At 32.0% G+C, this 21,116-nt stretch overlaps 4 protein-coding genes, 1 long non-coding RNA gene and 1 pseudogene across 6 annotated transcripts in view; 1 reads left to right on the top strand and 5 right to left on the bottom strand.

The window, feature by feature from the left end:
- LOC112326222 (anthocyanidin 3-O-glucosyltransferase 6-like) overlaps nucleotides 1-4,913 on the bottom strand; it is a 29,167-nt pseudogene extending 24,254 nt beyond the window's left edge.
- The window catches only part of LOC127904428 (uncharacterized), a 28,928-nt gene extending 23,869 nt beyond the window's left edge, over nucleotides 1-5,059 (top strand). Inside the window, exon 2 of the long non-coding RNA XR_008057596.1 lies at nucleotides 3,778-5,059. This is a non-coding gene — a long non-coding RNA (uncharacterized LOC127904428). The remainder of the gene's footprint in view (nucleotides 1-3,777) is intronic.
- LOC18106058 (anthocyanidin 3-O-glucosyltransferase 6) overlaps nucleotides 1-12,400 on the bottom strand; it is a 25,152-nt gene extending 12,752 nt beyond the window's left edge. Inside the window, exon 1 of one of the 2 annotated variants that reach the window (XM_006373578.3) lies at nucleotides 12,290-12,400. In XM_006373578.3, the coding sequence (XP_006373640.1) occupies nucleotides 12,290-12,304 (15 nt within the window). In that variant the 5' untranslated portion in view covers nucleotides 12,305-12,400. Of the gene's footprint in view, nucleotides 1-7,757; nucleotides 7,831-12,289 lie in introns of those variants that run through there. The other variant, XM_052447914.1, reaches the window with a different exon arrangement.
- Nucleotides 10,600-21,116, bottom strand: LOC7455844 (anthocyanidin 3-O-glucosyltransferase 2). The gene is made up of 2 exons (XM_002322506.4): nucleotides 19,371-21,116; nucleotides 10,600-10,723 (listed from the first exon to the last, which is right to left on the bottom strand). Exon 1 carries the CDS (start codon nucleotides 20,946-20,948, stop codon nucleotides 19,485-19,487), a length of 1,464 nt encoding a protein of 487 aa, XP_002322542.3. The 5' UTR covers nucleotides 20,949-21,116; the 3' UTR covers nucleotides 10,600-10,723; nucleotides 19,371-19,484.
- On the bottom strand, nucleotides 10,682-12,348 carry LOC7455845 (anthocyanidin 3-O-glucosyltransferase 2). The gene has a single exon (XM_002322507.4). It carries the CDS (start codon nucleotides 12,302-12,304, stop codon nucleotides 10,841-10,843), a length of 1,464 nt encoding a protein of 487 aa, XP_002322543.2. The 5' UTR covers nucleotides 12,305-12,348; the 3' UTR covers nucleotides 10,682-10,840.
- Nucleotides 13,358-15,977, bottom strand: LOC18106053 (anthocyanidin 3-O-glucosyltransferase 6). The gene is made up of 3 exons (XM_024587968.2): nucleotides 15,788-15,977; nucleotides 14,814-15,336; nucleotides 13,358-14,698 (listed from the first exon to the last, which is right to left on the bottom strand). Exons 1-3 carry the CDS (start codon nucleotides 15,975-15,977, stop codon nucleotides 13,489-13,491), a joined length of 1,923 nt encoding a protein of 640 aa, XP_024443736.2. The 3' UTR covers nucleotides 13,358-13,488.

The raw sequence follows: 21,116 nt of genomic DNA, 5'->3' as shown, positions 1-21,116 counted from the left end.
GTGATTTGAAAAAAATTATTTTATAAAAAGTATTTTTAGTTTAGATTGGTTTGAAAAAATAGATATTTGATTAAAACTGTGGTTGAAATTGAGGTTGAAGAAAAAATAGTTTAATATGTTTGGTTAATAATGTTTTTTAAATTGAGGTTATAAAATAATTTTAAAATATATATATTAATATTGATGGTTTTTAATTTAAATATTGTAGATTTAACTATTACTATTATATAATTAAATAAATAATACTTTATATAAAATATTTTTTATTGTTCCATTAAATTTTTTAAGAGCGCAACAACATAGGTAAAATATAATCAGGAATAAAATTGGGATTGCGATCAAATTCTGCAAATATTACATTATCAAACGATCTCCGTCTAATTTATGTAGTGTCATTGAATAATATTTAATACTAGTTTTTTTGAATAAAACACAATTAAAAATAAAAAATATTTTTTTTATTTTATTAGATCGGACCCGGTTTAATGCATTTTTAGCATTGAACCGAACCGGTCCGGCCAGAACAGTGGAGCATGCTCCACTGTTTATAAGTTTTTCAGCTCAAGAAGTAGCAAATTACTGCTTCTTGCAAACCTGTCGCCGTGCCACAATAAACAGTAAACTCCACTAAAATCTGCTGTTATAGCATTACCAAACAGGTGATGAGTTGGTCTGGTTGCTTCAAAAACGGAAGCAACCACGCAAGTAATAAAAGACATGATGGACAACATAGCATCTGAGAACTGCTTCTTCGAAAAGACAAAAACTTGAAGTTAATTCTAGTATTTTAATACGAGTAAACATCCAGTTGAAGTCGCTGCACGCTGCGCGAGGAATTGATGGCCAGAACATTTCCCTAAGATTCAATGAATATATCCACAATCATATTTATTTAGAGAGAGAGAGAGAGTGAAGCTGTACGATCTATGTCACTGATTCGGCATCATATGATAACTCCTAGAAATTTGATTAAGGTCACTGCTACTGCATATAATAATTCCAAATTCAACTGTCTAACCATCCTTTTCATCTACAAGGACTGGAAAACTTGACATGTATTATTTGCCTCGATTTTCAATGCCTGCTCAGGTGTCATGGCCCCTTGAAAAAAACGAAATGAAAGCAAGGTCTCATATATATATATATATATATATATATATATATATGAGACCTTGCTTTCATTTCGTTTTTTTCAAGGGGCCATGACAAGCAGGCATTGAAAATCGAGGTAAGTAATACTTGTCAACTGTATATATATATATATTATCTCTCGTACAGTTTTTTCTAATTTTTTTTTAATAAAGTTGGTGTTCGGAGTTGTGATTAGACTTTATTTAAAAAAAAATTAATATTTTTTATATTTTTAAATTATTTTAATGTATGATGATATAAAAATAATTAAAAAACAGTTGACAAGTATTATTTACCTCGATTTTCAATGCCTGCTTGTCATGGCCCCTTGAAAAAAACGAAATGAAAGCAAGGTCTCATATATATATATATATATATATATATATATATATATATATATATATATATATATATCCAGTTTTTTATAATTTGTTTTTAGCAAAGTTGGTGCAGTGATTAGACTGTGTTTTTTAAAAGATTTAATTTTTTATATATTTTTAAATTATTTTGATATATAATAAAGATAAAATTAGATATTTCAAGTTAATATCAAATATGGAGCTGAAAATTCTAACCATGGGGGTTAGGATTTTGAGCTGAAAGCTCAAATGGCTAGAAAAATTCCAATTGTTCGGGGCATGACAGATGATACAGATGGTTGGACGGCTAACCATTTAAGCTTGGCCAAATAGCTAGAAAATTATTGTTATTATTATTGTTTTAAATATGTGGTTGATTTAAAAAATTGTTAATTTAATATTTTTTTCAATGTTTTTTTTTTATGATTTTAATTTGTTAATATAAAAATTATTTTGATATATTTTTAATCAAAAATATTTTAAAAATCATCTTCCGTCAAAGTTACAAACACAAACTTAATATCTAATTAGAGTTTCTTAACATAGATTTAGATCCATCATATCTTCAATCAGAAGAGCCAACGCGGAGTATGAAGAAGACCCATCTTTCATCAAAGCTTTCCTGCCTAGCTGACTCATCTCTTTTCTTTATTCTTTTTTTTCTTTAATGTTTTTTTAGTCCTTCAAATAAAAAAAATTATCATATCATCCTTTGTAATCCAATGATATCTTTTTGTAAATCTAACAGCTAACTCATTCTTTGTATATGTGTTTGATATTGTAGTAGCTTTTGTGGTTGTGATTTGAAAAAAATTATTTTATAAAAAATATTTTTAGTTGAGGTTGGTTTGATATTTATATATATTTGGTTAAAACTGTGGTTAAAATTGAGGTTGAATAAAAAGTAGTTTAATGTGTTTGATTAAGAATGCTTTTTAAATTGAGGTTATAAAATAACTAAAAAATATATATATATTAATATTAATGATTTTAAATTTAAAAATTGAAGATTTAACTACTCCTATTACATCATGAAATAAATAATACTTTATATAAAATATTTTTTATTGTTCCATTAAACTATCTATAATTTCATTACGTACAAAATTCATCCGACAAGAAGTACAGTTTTCATGATTTTTTAAGCGTGCAATAAAATTAGATAAAATATTATCAGTAATAAAATTGAGATTACAGTGCGAGTGAATTTAATTCAATCTAAATTAGGTTTTTTTTAAAAAAAAAATTACTGTTCACGTGAACATGAACAGTGCGAGTGAATTTATAATTTACTGCACTGATTTTTCAAAAACAAAAAAAAATTATTAACATAAATAGTGCAAAGTAAAAAAAGAAAAGCAGCCAAAAGCTGATTTGATTTTAACTGCGTTTTAAACATGAAATGCACTAAATTTCATCATGAATAAATTGCATTTTTAACTTTATTTGACAATTGTTTTTTAACTTTAATCACGCAAACAAACAGAAACAGAGGGCCTTTCTTTTCTTTTGAAGTCTTATGACATCTCTATCTCTTTTATCATTGAGCTAACAAAATCTTCTCGTGTTTTGCATTATAATGTTATTCGAGTTTTTACTACTTTCTTTTCAATTTACTTGGATGGTTGGGTGAGAAAAAAAAAACAACGTTTTTTTCTCCTCAATTTGCCTCCATAGAGACACACAAGTCGATGAAAAGGCATTGCATAATTTGCCTTGAATAAAGCTTTGGATCCTTATTTGCTTTGAATAAATCATAATCAACATCTTCTTATAACTCTGTTTTATTCAATATTTAAGTAGAATTTCTATCAAATAAACTTGATCTTAAAACTTAATTATCTCTCATGGTGGCATGAGATAACCATTGAGCTAGCTACCTGCTCATTGGTTAAGTAAATTCACAATGCGACATCGTTTGTAAATCTATTTTCATGACAGCAAAGAGCAATCGTGGCATGCTATGCTGTCCATCACATCTTCAATTAGACGAGTCAATGCAGAGTATGAAGACCCATCTTCCATCAAAGCTTTCCTGCTTAGTTGACTCATCTCTTTCACCTTTTTTCTAATCTCACTTCCATTCTCCATCAGTAACTTTAATCCTCTTTTTATATCATCAGAACTCACAATTTCTCCGATAGCACCTTCGATAATATTAATTCCAGAATCTATTTTAATCTCCACTCCTAACCCTAACTCAATCACGATTTCAAAAGCATTAAATTGTTGCTCTCCATACAATGGCCATGTGGCAATTGGTACACCAGACAAAGTACTTTCTAAGGTAGAATTCCATCCACAATGTGATACAAATCCTCCAATAGCTTTGTGCCCCAAGATTTCCACTTGCGGAGCCCATTTAATCACCTTTCCTATCTTAACTGATCGATCTAAAAACCCTTCAGGCAAAATGTCTTGAAAATTTACATAATCACTTGGTGATTCAATCTTACCCTTGCATGGACGTTCACGCAGACACCACAAGAATCGATGTCCACATTGCTCCAATGCATATGCATTCTCTTTCACTTGATCAACGCTGAAACTTCCCCAACTCCTGAAGCACAAAAACACTACTGAGCATGGAGGCTGATCATCAAGCCATAGCATTATGTCCTTGTAGTCGTTGATTTGACTTGATCCCACATCATAACTGTTTCCTTTACATCTCACAATTGGTCCCAACGGATATACAGGAGGGATTTCACCCTTAGAAAGAGAGTTTATTGCATGCGATTCTAACTCTTTGAATGTATTTATCAAAATGCCCCTTGCGTGCTTCAACCTTCTTGCAGCACCAAGAAAAATAGGGAGAGATTCTCTGTCAAACACCAAAGAAGGCAGGAGCTTAGCAGGAAGCCTGTTCACCAAGCTTGGAATTTCCAACTCAGCATCCGAGTCTTTGTACTCAGGGAGATCCGCTTTCTGCTCATCATGAAGGGCCTGAAGATACAACATCGAGCCGATAAAAGCTGCACCTGAAGCCGAGAAAACATACCAGGGAACACCAAATTCTGCAGCCAAATCATTCATTCCCAAAACAAAAGTATCCAAAACAAACCCAGCAAGTCGAGGAGAGTCATTTGGGCTCAACTCTGACTGAGCCTTGATCTTCGAAACAAATTCTTTGACATGGTTTTTCTGAGCTTCAGCCAGAGAAGCCATCCAGCTAGCACCAGTTTTATGGACAGCGGTGTGCTCAAGACAGGGCAAGTCAACGACTCGCATGCGATTGGGTAGAGTTGATGGACTGAGTGACTCAGTGTATTTGGTGGTAGTGGAGTCAAGAGTTGGCCTCATTATGAGGACACTTGTGGAAATTCGATCATCACGTTCAACAATAAGCTTGGCAATCTCTACTGCTGCTATAATATGGCCCATGGCAGGTAAAGGGATGAACACTAACTCTGCTTTCTTCATAGCTAAAATTTGGTGTTGCTAAGCTAGTGTTCATACTTTGTTTGAATGATTCCCGGACATATAATTATAGCCAACTGTTCTACAAGAAAATGAAAGTACTGAATTATTGATTGATAGCATATATGAATGGCTGATCTTGTTTCAAATATCATCTTCGAGGCTGTGAAGTTTCAACAAATGGGACAGGAATAGCCATTTAAGCCGCGCTTTGCTTTTGTTATGATTTTGTTAATTGTAAAAAATCATAACAAAAAATTATTAGATGTTATGATTTCAACATGTTATGATTTTGTTTTTGTAAACAATATTCGCTATGTAGATGTTTTTTAATATAAAAAAATTAAAAATTAAAAATTAAAAAATTTATGTAAGTTTCTCATTAAATAAATAAAAAATCATTAACAACAACCAAAAAAGAAATTGATAAAATTAAAAAAATGAATGTAAATCAAGATATTTAACCACATAAAATGAGACATTCACATGATTGTGTTTAATACACTTGCTTATTAAAATTAATAAAAGATAAATCCACAACCTAAAAAACTCATGACTTAAAAGATAAACAAAAATAAAATTGACTAAATAAACTCATGCCCTAAAAAAATATTATACAAGGCCAAAATACATCAACAAATATTATTTAAAAATAAATATTTTTTATTTTAAAAAATAAACCTCATTTGTATAAAACCCCCAAAAAATTCTAGATGAATTAGGATAACATCTTGAAAAACCAAACACAAACCAAACAACTCTATAAAAAACTTATATTAAAAGATGGCATGCAAAACCCATGACCTGAATTATGAGAATGAAATAAATTTATAGAAAAGAAATTGAAGATAATTACAAAACTAATATTTAAAAAAAAAAACTAATGCAGAGTGATAAGATCATATAAAGCAGAATCTCCAACAAATCAAATATTGAAAGATAAAATCAAGAATAAAAATCAATTACACAAAATGATCTAAAAAAATAAAGGTGAAAAAAAAATTAATTAGAGGGCAACTAAAAATTTGATTTGTGCTCCGTGAGTCGTAATATTGTTTCTCAAAAAATAAAAAAGCTTGAGTATATAGACTATTTTGATATGTTTTTTCTTACATAATAAAAATTATAAGTTTAAATCAAAAAGTTTATCCAAATTAACATCTAATGATCATCTATGTAAATAAATAAAATTTTTGTTAACAATAACTAAAATAGAAACTGGAAAAATTAAGAAATAGACGTAGATCAAGATATTTGATCTTGTAAAATAAGACATTTATCCTTTCGTGTCCACTAAATTTGTTCATTAATTATGCATAGCTGAGCATATTAGAAATATTATTTCAAAATAACTATTTTTTTTGTACAAAACAAAACCTACTTGTATAAAGTAAAATAAAAAATCAGCAAAAATTAAACACAAAACAAAACAATTTTTTTTCTTCAAAAAAACCTTTATTCAAAAACAACTTTGCAAAACTCGTGGTTTATGTATTGATACCGAGACGGACAGATAGAACATAATATGAAAGTAACCACAAAACAATATTTTTTAAACAATGTAGAATTATAAAATCATAAAATAAAATGAAGTAAAAAAATTACTAATTGTATTAACACTTATTAACACTTAAAAGTTGTGACCCTAGTCATTAAATTAGAAGTATGACAAATGAAAAAACTATGAAGCTTAATTAATCCAAATAAATCAACCATCGAAGGTGGAAATCAAAATAAAAAATAAATTTAGGGGCATATAAAAAATTAAATTGGAGGGCTAAATCAAAAAAAAAAAAAAAAAAGAATAAGAGCTAAACTGAAAAAAACAACAACATAAACTTTGATTGAATGATGAATTCTAAAGAAAATATTGATAATATAAATTGAATAATTAAATTATTGATTAACTAAATGTGCGATTCTTTTTTCTTACTATATAATTATTGTTATGAATATAATTCCAGTTATATATAATTCACTTAATATAGAAGAGGATGGAAAACTAATTATGAAGTTGTGAGCTAACATCTTAATTGTAAAATGTCTCATGACACCACTACATCTGTCAAACTTAATAATTTAAGTTTACAATAATGCAAAATTGAAAAACCTCCTCATGCTGAAGGCTCCTCAATTAATTAAGCTGCTCTAAATAAAAGCTTAACCTATAAAATCTTATTCAAAATAATTTCCTCTAGGAAAATCAATTACTTCATGGAATGTTGCTCATAACATCTGCAATTAGACGACCCAGTGAAGAGTGTGAAGATCCACCAGCAGTCCAGGCTTGCTTGCTTACTATTTTTTGGATAATCATTAAGAGTATATTGAAAAGGCCATAAAGCTAATAGCTAAAGAAAAATACAAGGATATGAAAAAAGGAAAAAAATTGATTTACTACAGCAAACAACAAAAAAACTACCTAAGATTTCTTATTACACTACAATTTGATGCCATCAGAAGATCTTAAGAGGTCATTTCCTATATAAATGAAGTTTAAATCCTGAGTATGCAATTAAATATCAACCCGACGAAGGATGGTGGAGAAACAATCAAACAAGTTTATAGTTTCCTCCTCAAAAATAATTTTATTCCTCAACAATTAAATACCCCAAATAGTAATATTTGAAATTAGTCTCCAAGCTAATTTTTTAAATTTACCATGAATCATTTCGAATCATTGTAGAAACAACGAGTCAAGTATTCTCGATAAACAATATTAAATACCCCAGTTGGATGCATTACCAAGACAGTTGTGTAAATTCGATCATCACGTTGAACAAGAAGCTTAGCTATCTCCACTACTGCTACTTTATGGCCCATAGCAGGTAAGGGGATTAGCACCACCTCTGCTTTCTTCATTCTTTGCTAGAAATTTTTGTTTCTTGTTGTGAACAACGGTGGTCTACTTGGGATGCGTGGAAGTTGATCATGATCTTGTTTGAAATATAAATCTTGAAGTTCTAGAATTAGAGTGATGTCATGGCTTTGCTGGCAGTTAACTATGTACATGCATTTAATTTAAGAATTTCAACGGCTACTAGCACATAGATGTTTACAAAAACAGTCCAATGAAGCAGTTGGAAACATAGTTATCATATTTGATCTCGGGAATCTGATAAATAACCTGAAAAAGTATCTGAATTATCATGTAATTACGTTAATTTATAAGTTATCGCGTAAATTATTTTAGTTAAAATAATATTATTTTGTTTTTTTAAAATAAAAATTATAGTGTTAAGCTTTGTTATATTAGAATTGGGTTTAACCGAATAAATTAAGTTTTATATATTTAATACCTAGCCCGATTCAATTAAAAACCCAAGCCTGGTTAATTAAGTGTTATGTTTTTTAAATCAATTTATCTAAGTAGACTAAGTTTTAATAACTATATTTTAAAAAAATAAACTTGTAATTAATTTCAGTTTTATTGAGCTGGAAAACCGTGGGTGTATTTTTTCAATTAGTACATTTGATATTAATTTAAGTTATAAGTTTTTCAAATAAATTAGTTAATTTAGACTAAGTTTAATAACTATGACTGATATAAGTTTTATTGGGCTGAAAAATCATGGGTATATTTTTTAATTAGTACTTTGATAATTTATTTTCAATCGAGTCTTAATCAAGTTATCTAGAACAACTTATAAATTTATATTTTCAATTTATTTATAATTTTTAAATACGAGATAATAACACAAGAAAATGACAATGACGAAAAAAAACGTTGTTTTTGGAATATTAGAAAGGAAAAGTCTCATCAACAGACCACGGGTGTTAGACAAAGAAAATCACGGTATCTTAGATGGAAAGTTTTAATAAGTTTTGTATCTTAGTAAAAAACGTTGTTTTACTAAATTGTCCTCACATAATGGATAAGTTTTAATAAGTTTTATTTAATAAGCCAAGATTCATTCATAAATAGATATCAGTCAGAAAGAACACGTTTTTGGTGCAATCTTAGTTGAAACTCAATGATCGTATCGTTTTGTCTGTTGATTGCCTCATCATGAGATTTTAATATTTTTATTACGAATCGTCACTTTATAAATCTCACCATTAAATTTTTTAATAACATCACATAATAGAAAATTAGAAATTGTTGGCTTTTAATACCAATTAACATAGATAATAGTAAATGATAAAAAAATTTGTTTTAAGTCAAAACCTTCAAAAAAAAAAAATTAGAACATTCTAATTGTGAAAAGACACCTAAAGTATTTAATTTCAGTTCTTCCTAGTATTATTTGTCAAAAAAACTATTACAATTCTTTATATAATAAATGTGTATAAAGACCTAGAACATCCTAATTGTAAGAAATATGTATTTCTGTTACATGCATTTTTCAACTTTATAATAAGTTTATCATGCTCATCATTAAAAGCTTGTGTCAAATAAAATGGCTTATTGGGTGTACATACAAAAAACAAACAAAAAAAAATGATGAAAATTGATAAATTACAAGTTTATTTTTATAAAAGGGTCAAAGTCTAGTATTTTTCATTCATGTAGATCCAATGTCCATTTTAAAACCCAACCCAAGATTGTTTAAGGTAAATAGGTTCACAACTAGTATTAACCTTCAATATTCACTGATACCAGAGTCAATAATATTACCCTCAATAATCATTGATGCCAGAGTCGGGACTATTAGCCTCAATATTTATTAACGCTAGAGTTAGAGATATTAATTCTAATATTCATCGATGCTAGAGTCAGGGATATTGACCCCTAAATACTCATTGATGCCAGAGTTAAAAATATTGGATGATAGCTCATTTTAACGATGATAGTATCTTTTTTTTAACATAACCAGTTATTTTTCATAGAATCTTTGTTGACAGGTCATGGTTTTAAGTAACTATAATACTAGGTGACGACTCCATAAAGAAGATATTTTTTTTCCCATTAAAAGAATAAGATGCCAGAAACATTGTTCTTTTTTTTTTTAGATCATCGCGATGTTGAGTGCGAAAATAATCATGGTAAGATACCTAAAATATTTAATTTTACTTCATCCAAGTATGACTTGTCAAAAGTCTATTATAACCCTTTATATAGAAAAAAAAAACTAGAAAACTCAATTAATACTAAATAGAAAAATAAAAATAAAAAATTATTCCTTCTAAATAGAAAAAAATAATAATATTGAATAAAAAATTAAAAAAATAATTCTAAGTGGAAAAGAACAAATGAAAAAAAACTAAAAAACATATTTATTTATTTAAAAAAAACTCCTAAATTAAAAATAATAACTTTAAAATTATAAAAGGAAACTTCTACATAAAAGTCTTATATTAGGACTTTGGACACTCTTGTGGACTACTTAATCTCTATAGAATAATTACATGTTCATATACTACACTTTTTATTATTAATCTCACATTTTTATATATTATTGAGTGTGTGCGTTGTTTAGTAATGTATTGTATGTGCTCTTGCTTTAATTTAAAAAACATTTATTTAATGATTTTTCAATATTTTAATATTAAAACCATTTGGAAACATCCAAACTATTTAAAAGCATTAAAAAAAAAAGTAGTCCATTTCAATATTTTTATGATTCAAATACATTTTAAAAAACACTTTAATAATTTTATCAAACAAGACCTTTATCAAGTGATTGTAGCTAAACTGAATACAAAACTGTTTTTAGATGCATACAAAACTGAAGGGAAAAAAAAAAACTGGAATTAAAACATTAATCTGGAATTAAGTATTTGAGAATTTGTTTTTAGATGCATACAAAACTGAAGGGAAAAAAAAACTGTTTTCTAGGGAAAATACATTTATTGATTAATTGACCATGACATTAATCATTCTTAATACATAAATTGCTACCATTATATAGAATCATAAGCAAAAACAATGGAAAACTATTCCATTTTTTTCTTAGAGATTGCTCAGAGGGAAGTTCAAAACAATTGATTCATGACATGTTTTCCGTCATATCTTCAATTAGACGACCTAATGAAGAAAATGAAGATCCTCCATCCACCAAGGTTTTTTCACTTATTCTACTCATCTCCTTTACCTTCTTTCTGACCTCACTATCTTCTTCCATAACACTCTTTATAGCTTTCAATATATCATCACTGCTCACAATTATTTCAGTATCGCCATAAAAATCCTTCCAATATTCCATTTTAATTTCCACGGCTAATCCTAGCTCAATTACCATTTGAAAAGCATTAAATTGTTGCTCTGCATATAATGGCCAAGTGGCAACTGGAACACCAAATCTTACACTTTCTAGTGTAGAATTCCATCCACAATGTGATGCAAATCCTCCGACGGCTGAATGAGACAAGATTTCCACTTGTGGAGCCCATCCAATTACCTTCCCAATCATAGCTGTTCGATCTAAGAAACCTTCAGGTAAAATACCTTGAAAATCTTCATAATCACTCGGAGATTGCTTTTTACCGTTCTGTGAAGGTTTGCGTAGAGACCATAAGAACCGATGCCCGCTATGCTCAAGTGCAATTGCAATCTCTTTCACTTGTTTCTCTTTGAAGCTTCCCCAACTTCCAAAGCATAAGAACATAACCGATGACGGAGGTTGATCATCAAGCCATTCCATGATGTCCCTATAATTGTTGCTCTCATCCGACCGCAGATCACCGCCACCTCCTACATGTTTCACAATGGGACCAACCGGGTACACGGGAGGGGTTTTACCATCTGACAGAGAGTTAATTGCATAGGATTCGAACTCTAAAAATGTATTGATCAAAATACCCCTAGCCTCAGTCAATATCCGAGCATGTTCAAGAAAAGTAGTCAGTGAGTCTTTCTCGAACACCATGGAAGGCACAAGTTTAGCAGGAATTGGGTTCGCCAAACACGGAATTTCCAATTCATCCTCTGAGTTCTTCAACCCGGTAAGGTCAACTCCCTGCTCATCATGAAGAGCAGTAAGATGCATCATGCTGCCAATAGAAGCTGCACTTGAAGCAGAAAAAACATACCATGGAACTCCAAATTCATTAGGCACATCTTTCATCCCAGTAGCAAAAATATCGAAAATGAACCCAGCAAGTCGAGGAGAATCCGGATTCAACTCGTACCGAGTTCTAATCTTGGATACATATTCTTTGACATGAGATTTTTGGCCTTCTATCAAACACGTTAGCCAGCTGTGACGACCTTTGGTAGCAGATGTTATGGACTCAAGACTGGGCAAGTTAATGACTCGCATACGATCAGGGAGAGTTGAGACAGCAAGTGTTTCAGTATATTTGGTGGTGCTAGGATCAAGAGTTGGATGCATTACGAAGACAGTTGTGGATAGGCGATCATCACGTTGAACAAGAAGCTTAGCCATCTCCACTACTGCTACAATATGGCCCATAGCAGGTAAGGGGATTAGTACCACCTCTGCTTTCTTCATTCTTAGCTAGAAATGTTTGTTTCTTGCTGTGAACAAATGTGGACTACTTAGGATGCGTGGAACTGATCACGATCTTGAACGAAATATATAATGAAGGTCTAGACCTAAAGGCTGATGTCATGGCTGTTCTGGCAATGAACCATATACATGCTTTAAATTAAGAATTTCTACGGCTAGCTAGTAGCCCATAGATGTTTACAAAAAACAGTCCAACGGAGCAGTTGGAAAAAATAAACTTGTAACCTAATCAATGAACTCTAAAATCGTGGGTATGTTTTTTTGATGAGTATATCTAGCTCCATGCATTACTTTAAATTTATTTTTGATATATTGTTTTTTTAATATTGAAATACTAGTTAACAATACAAGAAGCAAGTATATTTTAAATAAGTATCCGATAATGTAAAAAGATTGAATTTTAAACTGTCAGCGCATGACCATCACGCGTCGATTCTGTGCTGTTTTGATCCAACAATTGTTGGCGACTCCGACAGATCTAGTAGGTTGTTCTTAGATCTAAAACAAGTTTTTTTTTCTTAATTTCCTTTGGATAATGTAATATGATCGAATAATTGGTTGAGGATCATGTGTGTGGATAATTGGTTGGTGATTGGTCCCGATCAACGGTACTTAACTGAATGATGGTACCTAATGGTATGTTCAGAAATGTTTTTTTTTTTCTATTATGTTCTTGTTTCTATGCAAGTTGCATGTCTTATAGTTAAGTAACATCTATGAACTCACATATAAAGGGTTGGTATGTCTCATGGTTATATAAACATCTATGAACTCATATAAAGGGTCTAAATATCTAAATAAACAACTCCCTCAACCTTAAAACACACATACACCCTTCCTTCTCTACTAACTTTATTATTAAGAGACCTCGCAACCTATCAAGGGTTGCAAGTCCACAACCGTTTCAAACACATTCTAGCATAAAACCATAAGCCACCTCGCCTCTAACTTGGAAGTTCAAATGCTTTCGAGGATTTAGAATCTCATTAGTTGGTAAAATTATTTTCCAATACAAAACAAGAGATTATAAAAATATTTTTCTCCTAAAGAAAGGAAAGATTAAATTTATTGGCCGCGACTAACATTCTTAATACATAGATTCTTGTAGATAAATCATAATTGCTTATTGTAAGTAATCGCTCCGAGGATAGTTTGGAACAGTTGCTTCATGGCTGGTTGTCTATAATTATATCATCGACTAAACGACCCAAAGATGAATACGAACATCCACCGGCCATCAAGGTTTTCTCACCTATTCTGCTCATCTCTTTTACCTTCTTTCTTATTTCTTTACCTTGCTCCATCACATGCTTTATTGCTTTCATTATACCATCAGCACTCACATTTATTTCGTTATCACCATGAGAATTCTTCCTACAATCCATTTTAATTTCCACGGCTAATCCCAACTCAATTACCATTTGGAAGGCATTGAACTGTTGCTCTGCATATAATGGCCAGGCGACAATTGGAACACCAAACCTTATACTTTCTAGTATAGAATTCCATCCACAATGCGAAGCAAACATTCCTATGGCTGGATGAGCCAATATGTCTACCTGTGGAGCCCATCCGATTACTTTCCCAATCTTAGCTGTCCGGTTTAAAAACTCTTTCGGTAAGATTTCTTGAAAATTTGCATAATCACTCGGTGAATACTCCCACTTTCCTCTCGGTGGAGGTTTACGTAGGGACCATAAGAATCGATGCCCACACTTCTCTAGGGCGCAAGCAATCTCTTTCACCTGTTTCTCCCTAAAACTTCCACCACTTCCAAAGCACAAAAACAAAACTGATGATGGAGGCTGATCATCAAGCCATTCAATAATGTTTCTGTAATTGTTGCTCCCTTCCGAACCCACATCATGACCGTCTCTTTTATGTTTAACAATCGGTCCCACTGGATATATTGGAGGGGTCCTGCCATTAGAAAGAGAGTTGACCGCATGGGATTCAAACTCCAAAAATGTATTTACCAAAATACCTCTGGCTTCGGCCAATGCTCTTGGTTGCTCAAGAACAGTAGTAAGCGAATCTTTCTCAAACAGTACAGAAGGCAGAAGTTTAGCGGGAAATGGGTTCACCAAACTCGGGATACTCAACTCGACATCCGAGTTCTTGAATTCAGTCAGGTCCGCTCCCTGCTCATCATGAAGAGCCTGAAGATGCAATAAACAACCAAGAAAAGCTGCACCCGAAGCAGAAAAAGCATACCATGGTAACCCAAATTCATTGGCCACTTCTTTCAGTCCTGTAACAAAAGAATAAAAAATAAACCCAGCTAGGCGAGGAGCATCAAGGCTCAATTCAGACTGAGTTCTTATCTTTGAAACATATTCTTTGACGTGGGGTTTTTGCCCTTCAACCAAAGTGTAACAGGGTTAAAATCCGTCAGGGTGTAGGCTGACGAAAAGCATTGCTGGACAGCAGCTACGGGGTGGTAGCTCGCGTGACAGTAGCGAAAATTGGCAGAGTGTGTGTGCGGCAGCACACAACAGTTAGCGCAGCAGTATGCTGACGAGAGTTGGGGCTTGGGCGAGGATTGTCCAATGCTTGACGAAACAGTGCTGGGATGACACAATGGGACAGTGGGAAATTCGGCAGCACTGGTGAGATCGGCAGCGTCGAGGAATTCAGCAACGTCGACAAAATCGGCAACAAGGGCTGACGATGAATCTGGACAATAGGCAGTCCTAGACTTGACGTAAACGCTACTGGCAGGAATGGCAGCATGCATCGACAATGGCATCGTGCATGGGTTTTGGCAGATTCGGCAACAGTGTGCGTCAACGATTCGGCAGGGCATGGTTGATGTTCGGCAACGTCGACAAAATCAGCAGCAGGGGCTGACAATAACTTGGACAGCGGACGGTCCAAGGCATGCAAGACAGTTACGCTGGCAGCATGTGTGCTGGCAGTGGGCAGTTGGCTTGTGGGAGAACATACCAATGCAGTTGCGACAGTTCTTATGTGGGGAAGAAGTTGGCCAGAACATGGGATAATGGGTGCTCCAGCTGTGCAGGGAGTTAGGGGTAGTTTATACTTGTAACTTTCATTATCTTGTAAATAGATAGGCTGTAAAATGTGTAGCATGCGGGGAACGGAAATGGGGATAGCACACAAGAAGAACTTTGTGTAATCCTTTAGTTGAGTTAATGAAAAGGTTGAGACTTGTTTCTGTAAATTGTTGTGTTGTTTATTCTGTTCATATTCAGTTGTGTTATTCTGCTTGCTTGTGACATTGAAAGAGTGTGGGGATCTCTTGGGTTTGTGGGACAAACTACTCGTAGGCAAAACACGAGTGAATAGGCGAGGGAAAGGCTGAGTCTAGCGGGACTAGACTGCCGTGTGAGGTCTGTTTTTGGGACGAAAAATTGACCCCGTGACACAAAGCACTAAGCCAGTTATTGGGTTTAGTATCTGATGTTATGGACTCAACTCTGGGCAAGTTAATGACTCGCATACGATCAGGGAGAGTTGATGCAGCCAGTGACTCATTGAACGTGGTAGTGCTGGGGTCAACAGTTGGATGCATTACCAAGACAGTTGTGTAAATTCGATCATCACGTTGAACAAGAAGCTTAGCTATCTCCACTACTGCTACTTTATGGCCCATAGCAGGTAAGGGGATTAGCACCACCTCTGCTTTCTTCATTCTTTGCTAGAAATTTTTGTTTCTTGTTGTGAACAACGGTGATCTACTTGGGATGCGTGGAAGTTGATCATGATCTTGTTTGAAATATAAATCTTGAAGTTCTAGAATTAGAGTGATGTCATGGCTTTGCTGGCAGTTAACTATGTACATGCATTTAATTTAAGAATTTCAACGGCTACAAGCACATAGATGTTTACAAAAACAGTCCAATGAAGCAGTTGGAACGTAGTTATCATATTTGATCTCGGGAATCTGATAAATAACCTGAAAAAGTATCTGAATTATCATGTAATTACGTTAATTTATAAGTTATCGCGTAAATTATTTTAGTTAAAATAATATTATTTTGTTTTTTTAAAATAAAAATTATAGTGTTAAGCTTTGTTATATTAGAATTGGGTTTAACCGAATAAATTAAGTTTTATATATTTAATACCTAGCCCGATTCAATTAAAAACCCAAGCCTGGTTAATTAAGTGTTATGTTTTTTAAATCAATTTATCTAAGTAGACTAAGTTTTAATAACTATATTTGAAAAAAGTAAACTTGTAATTAATTTCAGTTTTATTGAGCTGGAAAACCGTGGGTGTATTTTTTTAATTAGTACATTGATATTAATTTAAGTTTTAAGTTTTTCAAATAAATTAGTTAATTTAAACTAAATTTAATAACTATGGTTGAAAAACATAACCTTGCGACTGATATAAGCTTTATTGGGCTGGAAAACCATGGGTATATTTTTTAATTAGTACTTTGATAATAATTTATTTTCAATCGAGTCTTATAAATTTATATTTTAATTTTTTTGTAATTTTTAAATACGAGATAATAACATAAGAAATTGACAATGAAGAGAAAAAAGGTTGTTTTTGGAATCTTAGAAAGGAAAAGTCTCGTCAACAGACCACGGGTGTTAGACAAAGAAAATTACGGTATCTTAGTTGGAAAGTTTTAATAACTTTTATTTAATATCTTAGTAAAAAACGTTGTTTTATTTAATAAGCCAAGATTCATTCATACATAGATATCAGTCAGAATGAACACGTTTTTGGTGCATCTTATTGAAACTCAATGATCGTGTCGTTTTGTCTGTGGATTGCCTCATCATGAGATTTTCATGCATATTTTTATACGAGTAGTCTAACCATTAAATTTTTTAATAACATCACATAATAAAAAATTATTAGAAATTATTGGGTTTTAATACTAATTAACATAGTTACGAGCAAATGATAAAAACAAAAAAATTGTTTCAAGTCAAAGACCTATAATATCCTAATTATGGAAAGACATCTAAAGTATTTAATTTTAGCTCTTTCTAGTATTATTTGTCAAAAAACTATAACAATTCTTTATATAAAAAATATGTATAAAGACCTAGAATATCCTAATTATAAAAAATATGTATTTATATTACATGCATTTTTAAGTTTTATAATAAGCTTATCATGTTCATTAAAAACTTGTGCTAAATAAAATGGCCTATTGAGCCTACGTATAAAAACAAAAACTTAAAACCTTTTTGTTTGAAAAATAAAATGATGAAAATTGATAAATTACAAGTCTTTTTTTTATATATATAAAAAGGTCAAAGTCTTCTATTTTTCATTGATGCAGATCCAATGCTCATTTTAGAACCCAACCCGAGATTGTTTGATGTAAATGAATTCACAACTAGTATTAACCTTCAATATTCACTAATACCAGAACTAATAGTATTACCTTCAATAATCATTGACGCCAGAGTCGGGACTATTAGCCCTAATATTTATTGACAATAGAGTTAGGGATATTAACTCTAATATTCATCAACGCTAGAGTCAGGGATATTAACCCTTAAATACTCATTGATGTCAGAGTCAAAAATATTAGATGGTAGCTCATTTTAGGGATGATAGTATCTTTTTTTTAACATAAACAATCATTTTTCATTGAATTTTTATTGATCAGTTAGGGTTTCTAGTAACCATAATACTAGGTGGCGACTTCATAAACAAGACTTTTTTTCTCATTAAAATAACAAGATGCTAGAAATATATATATTTTTTTTAAGGTCGTCACAACATTGGGTGCAAAAATAACCATGGAAAGATACCTAAAATATTTAATTTTACTTCATCCAAGTATGACTTGTTAAAAGTCTATTACAACCCTTTATATAGAAAAAAAAACTAGAAAATTCAATTAATACTAAATAAAAAAAAAATTATTCCTTTTAAATAGAAAAAATAATAATACTAAATAAAAAATTAAAAAAATAATTTTAAGTGGGAAATGAACAAATAAAAAAAACTAAAAAACATATTTACTTTTTTTCAAAAAAAAACTCCTACATTAAAAATCATAACTTTAAAATTATAAAAGGAAACTTCTACATAAAAATCTTATATTTGGACTACGAACACTCTTTTGGACTGCTTAATCTCTGCAGAATAAATACATGTTCACATACTACAGTTTTTATTATTAATCTCACATTGTTATATATTATTCAGTGTGTGCATTGTTAGTAATGTATTGTATGTGTTTTTGCTTTAATTTAAAAAATATTAATTGAATGATTTTTCAATATTTTTATATTAAAACCATTTAGAAACATCGAAACTATTTAAAAGCATTAAAAAAAAAAGAAATCATTTCAATATTTTTATGTTTCAAATACACTTTATTAAGGAAAGAGACCGCATAAATGTAAATACATTATATAGGAATAGGTATGATATGTAGTACATTCCTCTGTTAGAGAATAATATAAATCATATCCTGAGATCTCACCTAACAGGTTAAACTATTGGGTTGAGATGGTTCTTTGACATGGTATCAGAACTTTGATAACTAAGCAATCACGAGTTTGAATCTCACCATCCTCATTTATTTGATAAAAATTAAACACAAGGTAATATGGGTCTGTGCAAGTTTCAAGCTCAAAGGGCTTTCACTTGAGGGGATGTGTTAGAGAATAATATAAATCATATCTTGGGACCTCACATAACATCTTAAGCTATTGGGTTGAGATGGTTCTTTGACATGGTATCAGAACCTTGATCACCAAGCGGAACCTTGATGACCAAGTAGTCACAAGTTTGAATCTCACCATCTTTATTTATTTGATAAAAATTAAACACAAGGTAATATTAACCTGTTTACATATCTCTATATAATGTATTTACATATATGTGGTCTCTTTCCTTAATACACTTTAAAAAACACTTTTAACTTTATCAAACAATACCTTTATTCAAGTGATTGTAGCTGATGGGAGTATTGTCACCCATTTCAATTTATTTGGAATTAAGTATTTGAGAATTTGTTTTTAGATGCACACAAAACTGAAGGGAAAAAAAACTGTTTTCTAGGGAAAATACATTTATTGATTAATTGACCATGACATTAATCATTCTTAATACATAAATTGCTACCATTATATAGAATCATAAGCAAAAACAATGGAAAACTATTCCATTTTTTTCTTAGAGATTGCTCAGAGGGAAGTTCAAAACAATTGATTCATGACATGTTTTCCGTCATATCTTCAATTAGACGACCTAATGAAGAAAATGAAGATCCTCCATCCACCAAGGTTTTTTCACTTATTCTACTCATCTCCTTTACCTTCTTTCTGACCTCACTATCTTCTTCCATAACACTCTTTATAGCTTTCAATATATCATCACTGCTCACAATTATTTCAGTATCGCCATAAAAATCCTTCCAATATTCCATTTTAATTTCCACGGCTAATCCTAGCTCAATTACCATTTGAAAAGCATTAAATTGTTGCTCTGCATATAATGGCCAAGTGGCAACTGGAACACCAAATCTTACACTTTCTAGTGTAGAATTCCATCCACAATGTGATGCAAATCCTCCGACGGCTGAATGAGACAAGATTTCCACTTGTGGAGCCCATCCAATTACCTTCCCAATCATAGCTGTTCGATCTAAGAAACCTTCAGGTAAAATACCTTGAAAATCTTCATAATCACTCGGAGATTGCTTTTTACCGTTCTGTGAAGGTTTGCGTAGAGACCATAAGAACCGATGCCCGCTATGCTCAAGTGCAATTGCAATCTCTTTCACTTGTTTCTCTTTGAAGCTTCCCCAACTTCCAAAGCATAAGAACATAACCGATGACGGAGGTTGATCATCAAGCCATTCCATGATGTCCCTATAATTGTTGCTCTCATCCGACCGCAGATCACCGCCACCTCCTACATGTTTCACAATGGGACCAACCGGGTACACGGGAGGGGTTTTACCATCTGACAGAGAGTTAATTGCATAGGATTCGAACTCTAAAAATGTATTGATCAAAATACCCCTAGCCTCAGTCAATATCCGAGCATGTTCAAGAAAAATAGTCAGTGAGTCTTTCTCGAACACCGAGGAAGGCACAAGTTTAGCAGGAATTGGATTCGCCAAACACGGAATTTCCAATTCATCCTCTGAGTTCTTCAACTCGGTAAGGTCAACTCCCTGCTCATCATGAAGAGCAGTAAGATGCATCATGCTGCCAATAAAAGCTGCACCTGAAGCAGAAAAAACATACCATGGAACTCCAAATTCATTAGGCACATCTTTCATCCCAGTAGCAAAAGTATCGAAAATGAACCCAGCAAGTCGAGGAGAATCCGGATTCAACTCGTACTGAGTTCTAATCTTGGATACATATTCTTTGACATGAGATTTTTGGCCTTCTATCAAACACGTTAGCCAGCTGTGACGACCTTTGGTAGCAGATGTTATGGACTCAAGATTTGGCAAGTTAATGACTCGCATACGATCAGGGAGAGTTGAGACTGCAAGTGTTTCAGTATATTTGGTGGTGCTAGGATCAAGAGTTGGATGCATTACGAAGACAGTTGTGGATAGGCGATCATCACGTTGAACAAGAAGCTTAGCTACCTCTACTAGTGCTACAATATGACCCATAGCAGGTAGGGGGATTAACACCACCTCTGCTTTCTTCATTTTTGCTTGAAAAAAAAATTTCTTGATTGCAGGGAGGGACAATAATGGTTACCTTACAATGAATGTCTTGAGCTATTCTATCTTGTCCGAATTAAATATAATCCTTAATCCCAGAATTAGTGATGTGATTGTCTGCTGGCTGTGAATTTTCTAGGAAATGGGCTGAGA

This window comes from Populus trichocarpa, chromosome 16 (assembly GCF_000002775.5).
Source record: "Populus trichocarpa isolate Nisqually-1 chromosome 16, P.trichocarpa_v4.1, whole genome shotgun sequence".
In the NCBI taxonomy this organism is placed as follows: domain Eukaryota; kingdom Viridiplantae; phylum Streptophyta; class Magnoliopsida; order Malpighiales; family Salicaceae; genus Populus; species Populus trichocarpa.
This window is presented reverse-complemented; position numbering and strand designations above follow the sequence as displayed.

What these genes read in the sequence shown, in the direction of transcription:
- LOC7455845 (XM_002322507.4), bottom strand. Translation starts at nt 12,304, where the DNA reads ATGAAGAAAGCAGAGGTGGTACTAATCCCCTTACCTGCTATGGGCCAT.
- LOC18106053 (XM_024587968.2), bottom strand. Translation starts at nt 15,977, where the DNA reads ATGAAGAAAGCAGAGGTGGTGCTAATCCCCTTACCTGCTATGGGCCAT. An exon ending in TGCATCAACTCTCCCTGATC is followed by an intron (nt 15,337 to 15,787) that starts GTATGCGAGTCA and finishes CTCCCTGCACAG; the next exon opens with CTGGAGCACCCATTATCCCA. An exon ending in ACTGCTGCGCTAACTGTTGT is followed by an intron (nt 14,699 to 14,813) that starts GTGCTGCCGCAC and finishes ATTTTAACCCTG; the next exon opens with TTACACTTTGGTTGAAGGGC.
- LOC7455844 (XM_002322506.4), bottom strand. Translation starts at nt 20,948, where the DNA reads ATGAAGAAAGCAGAGGTGGTGTTAATCCCCCTACCTGCTATGGGTCAT.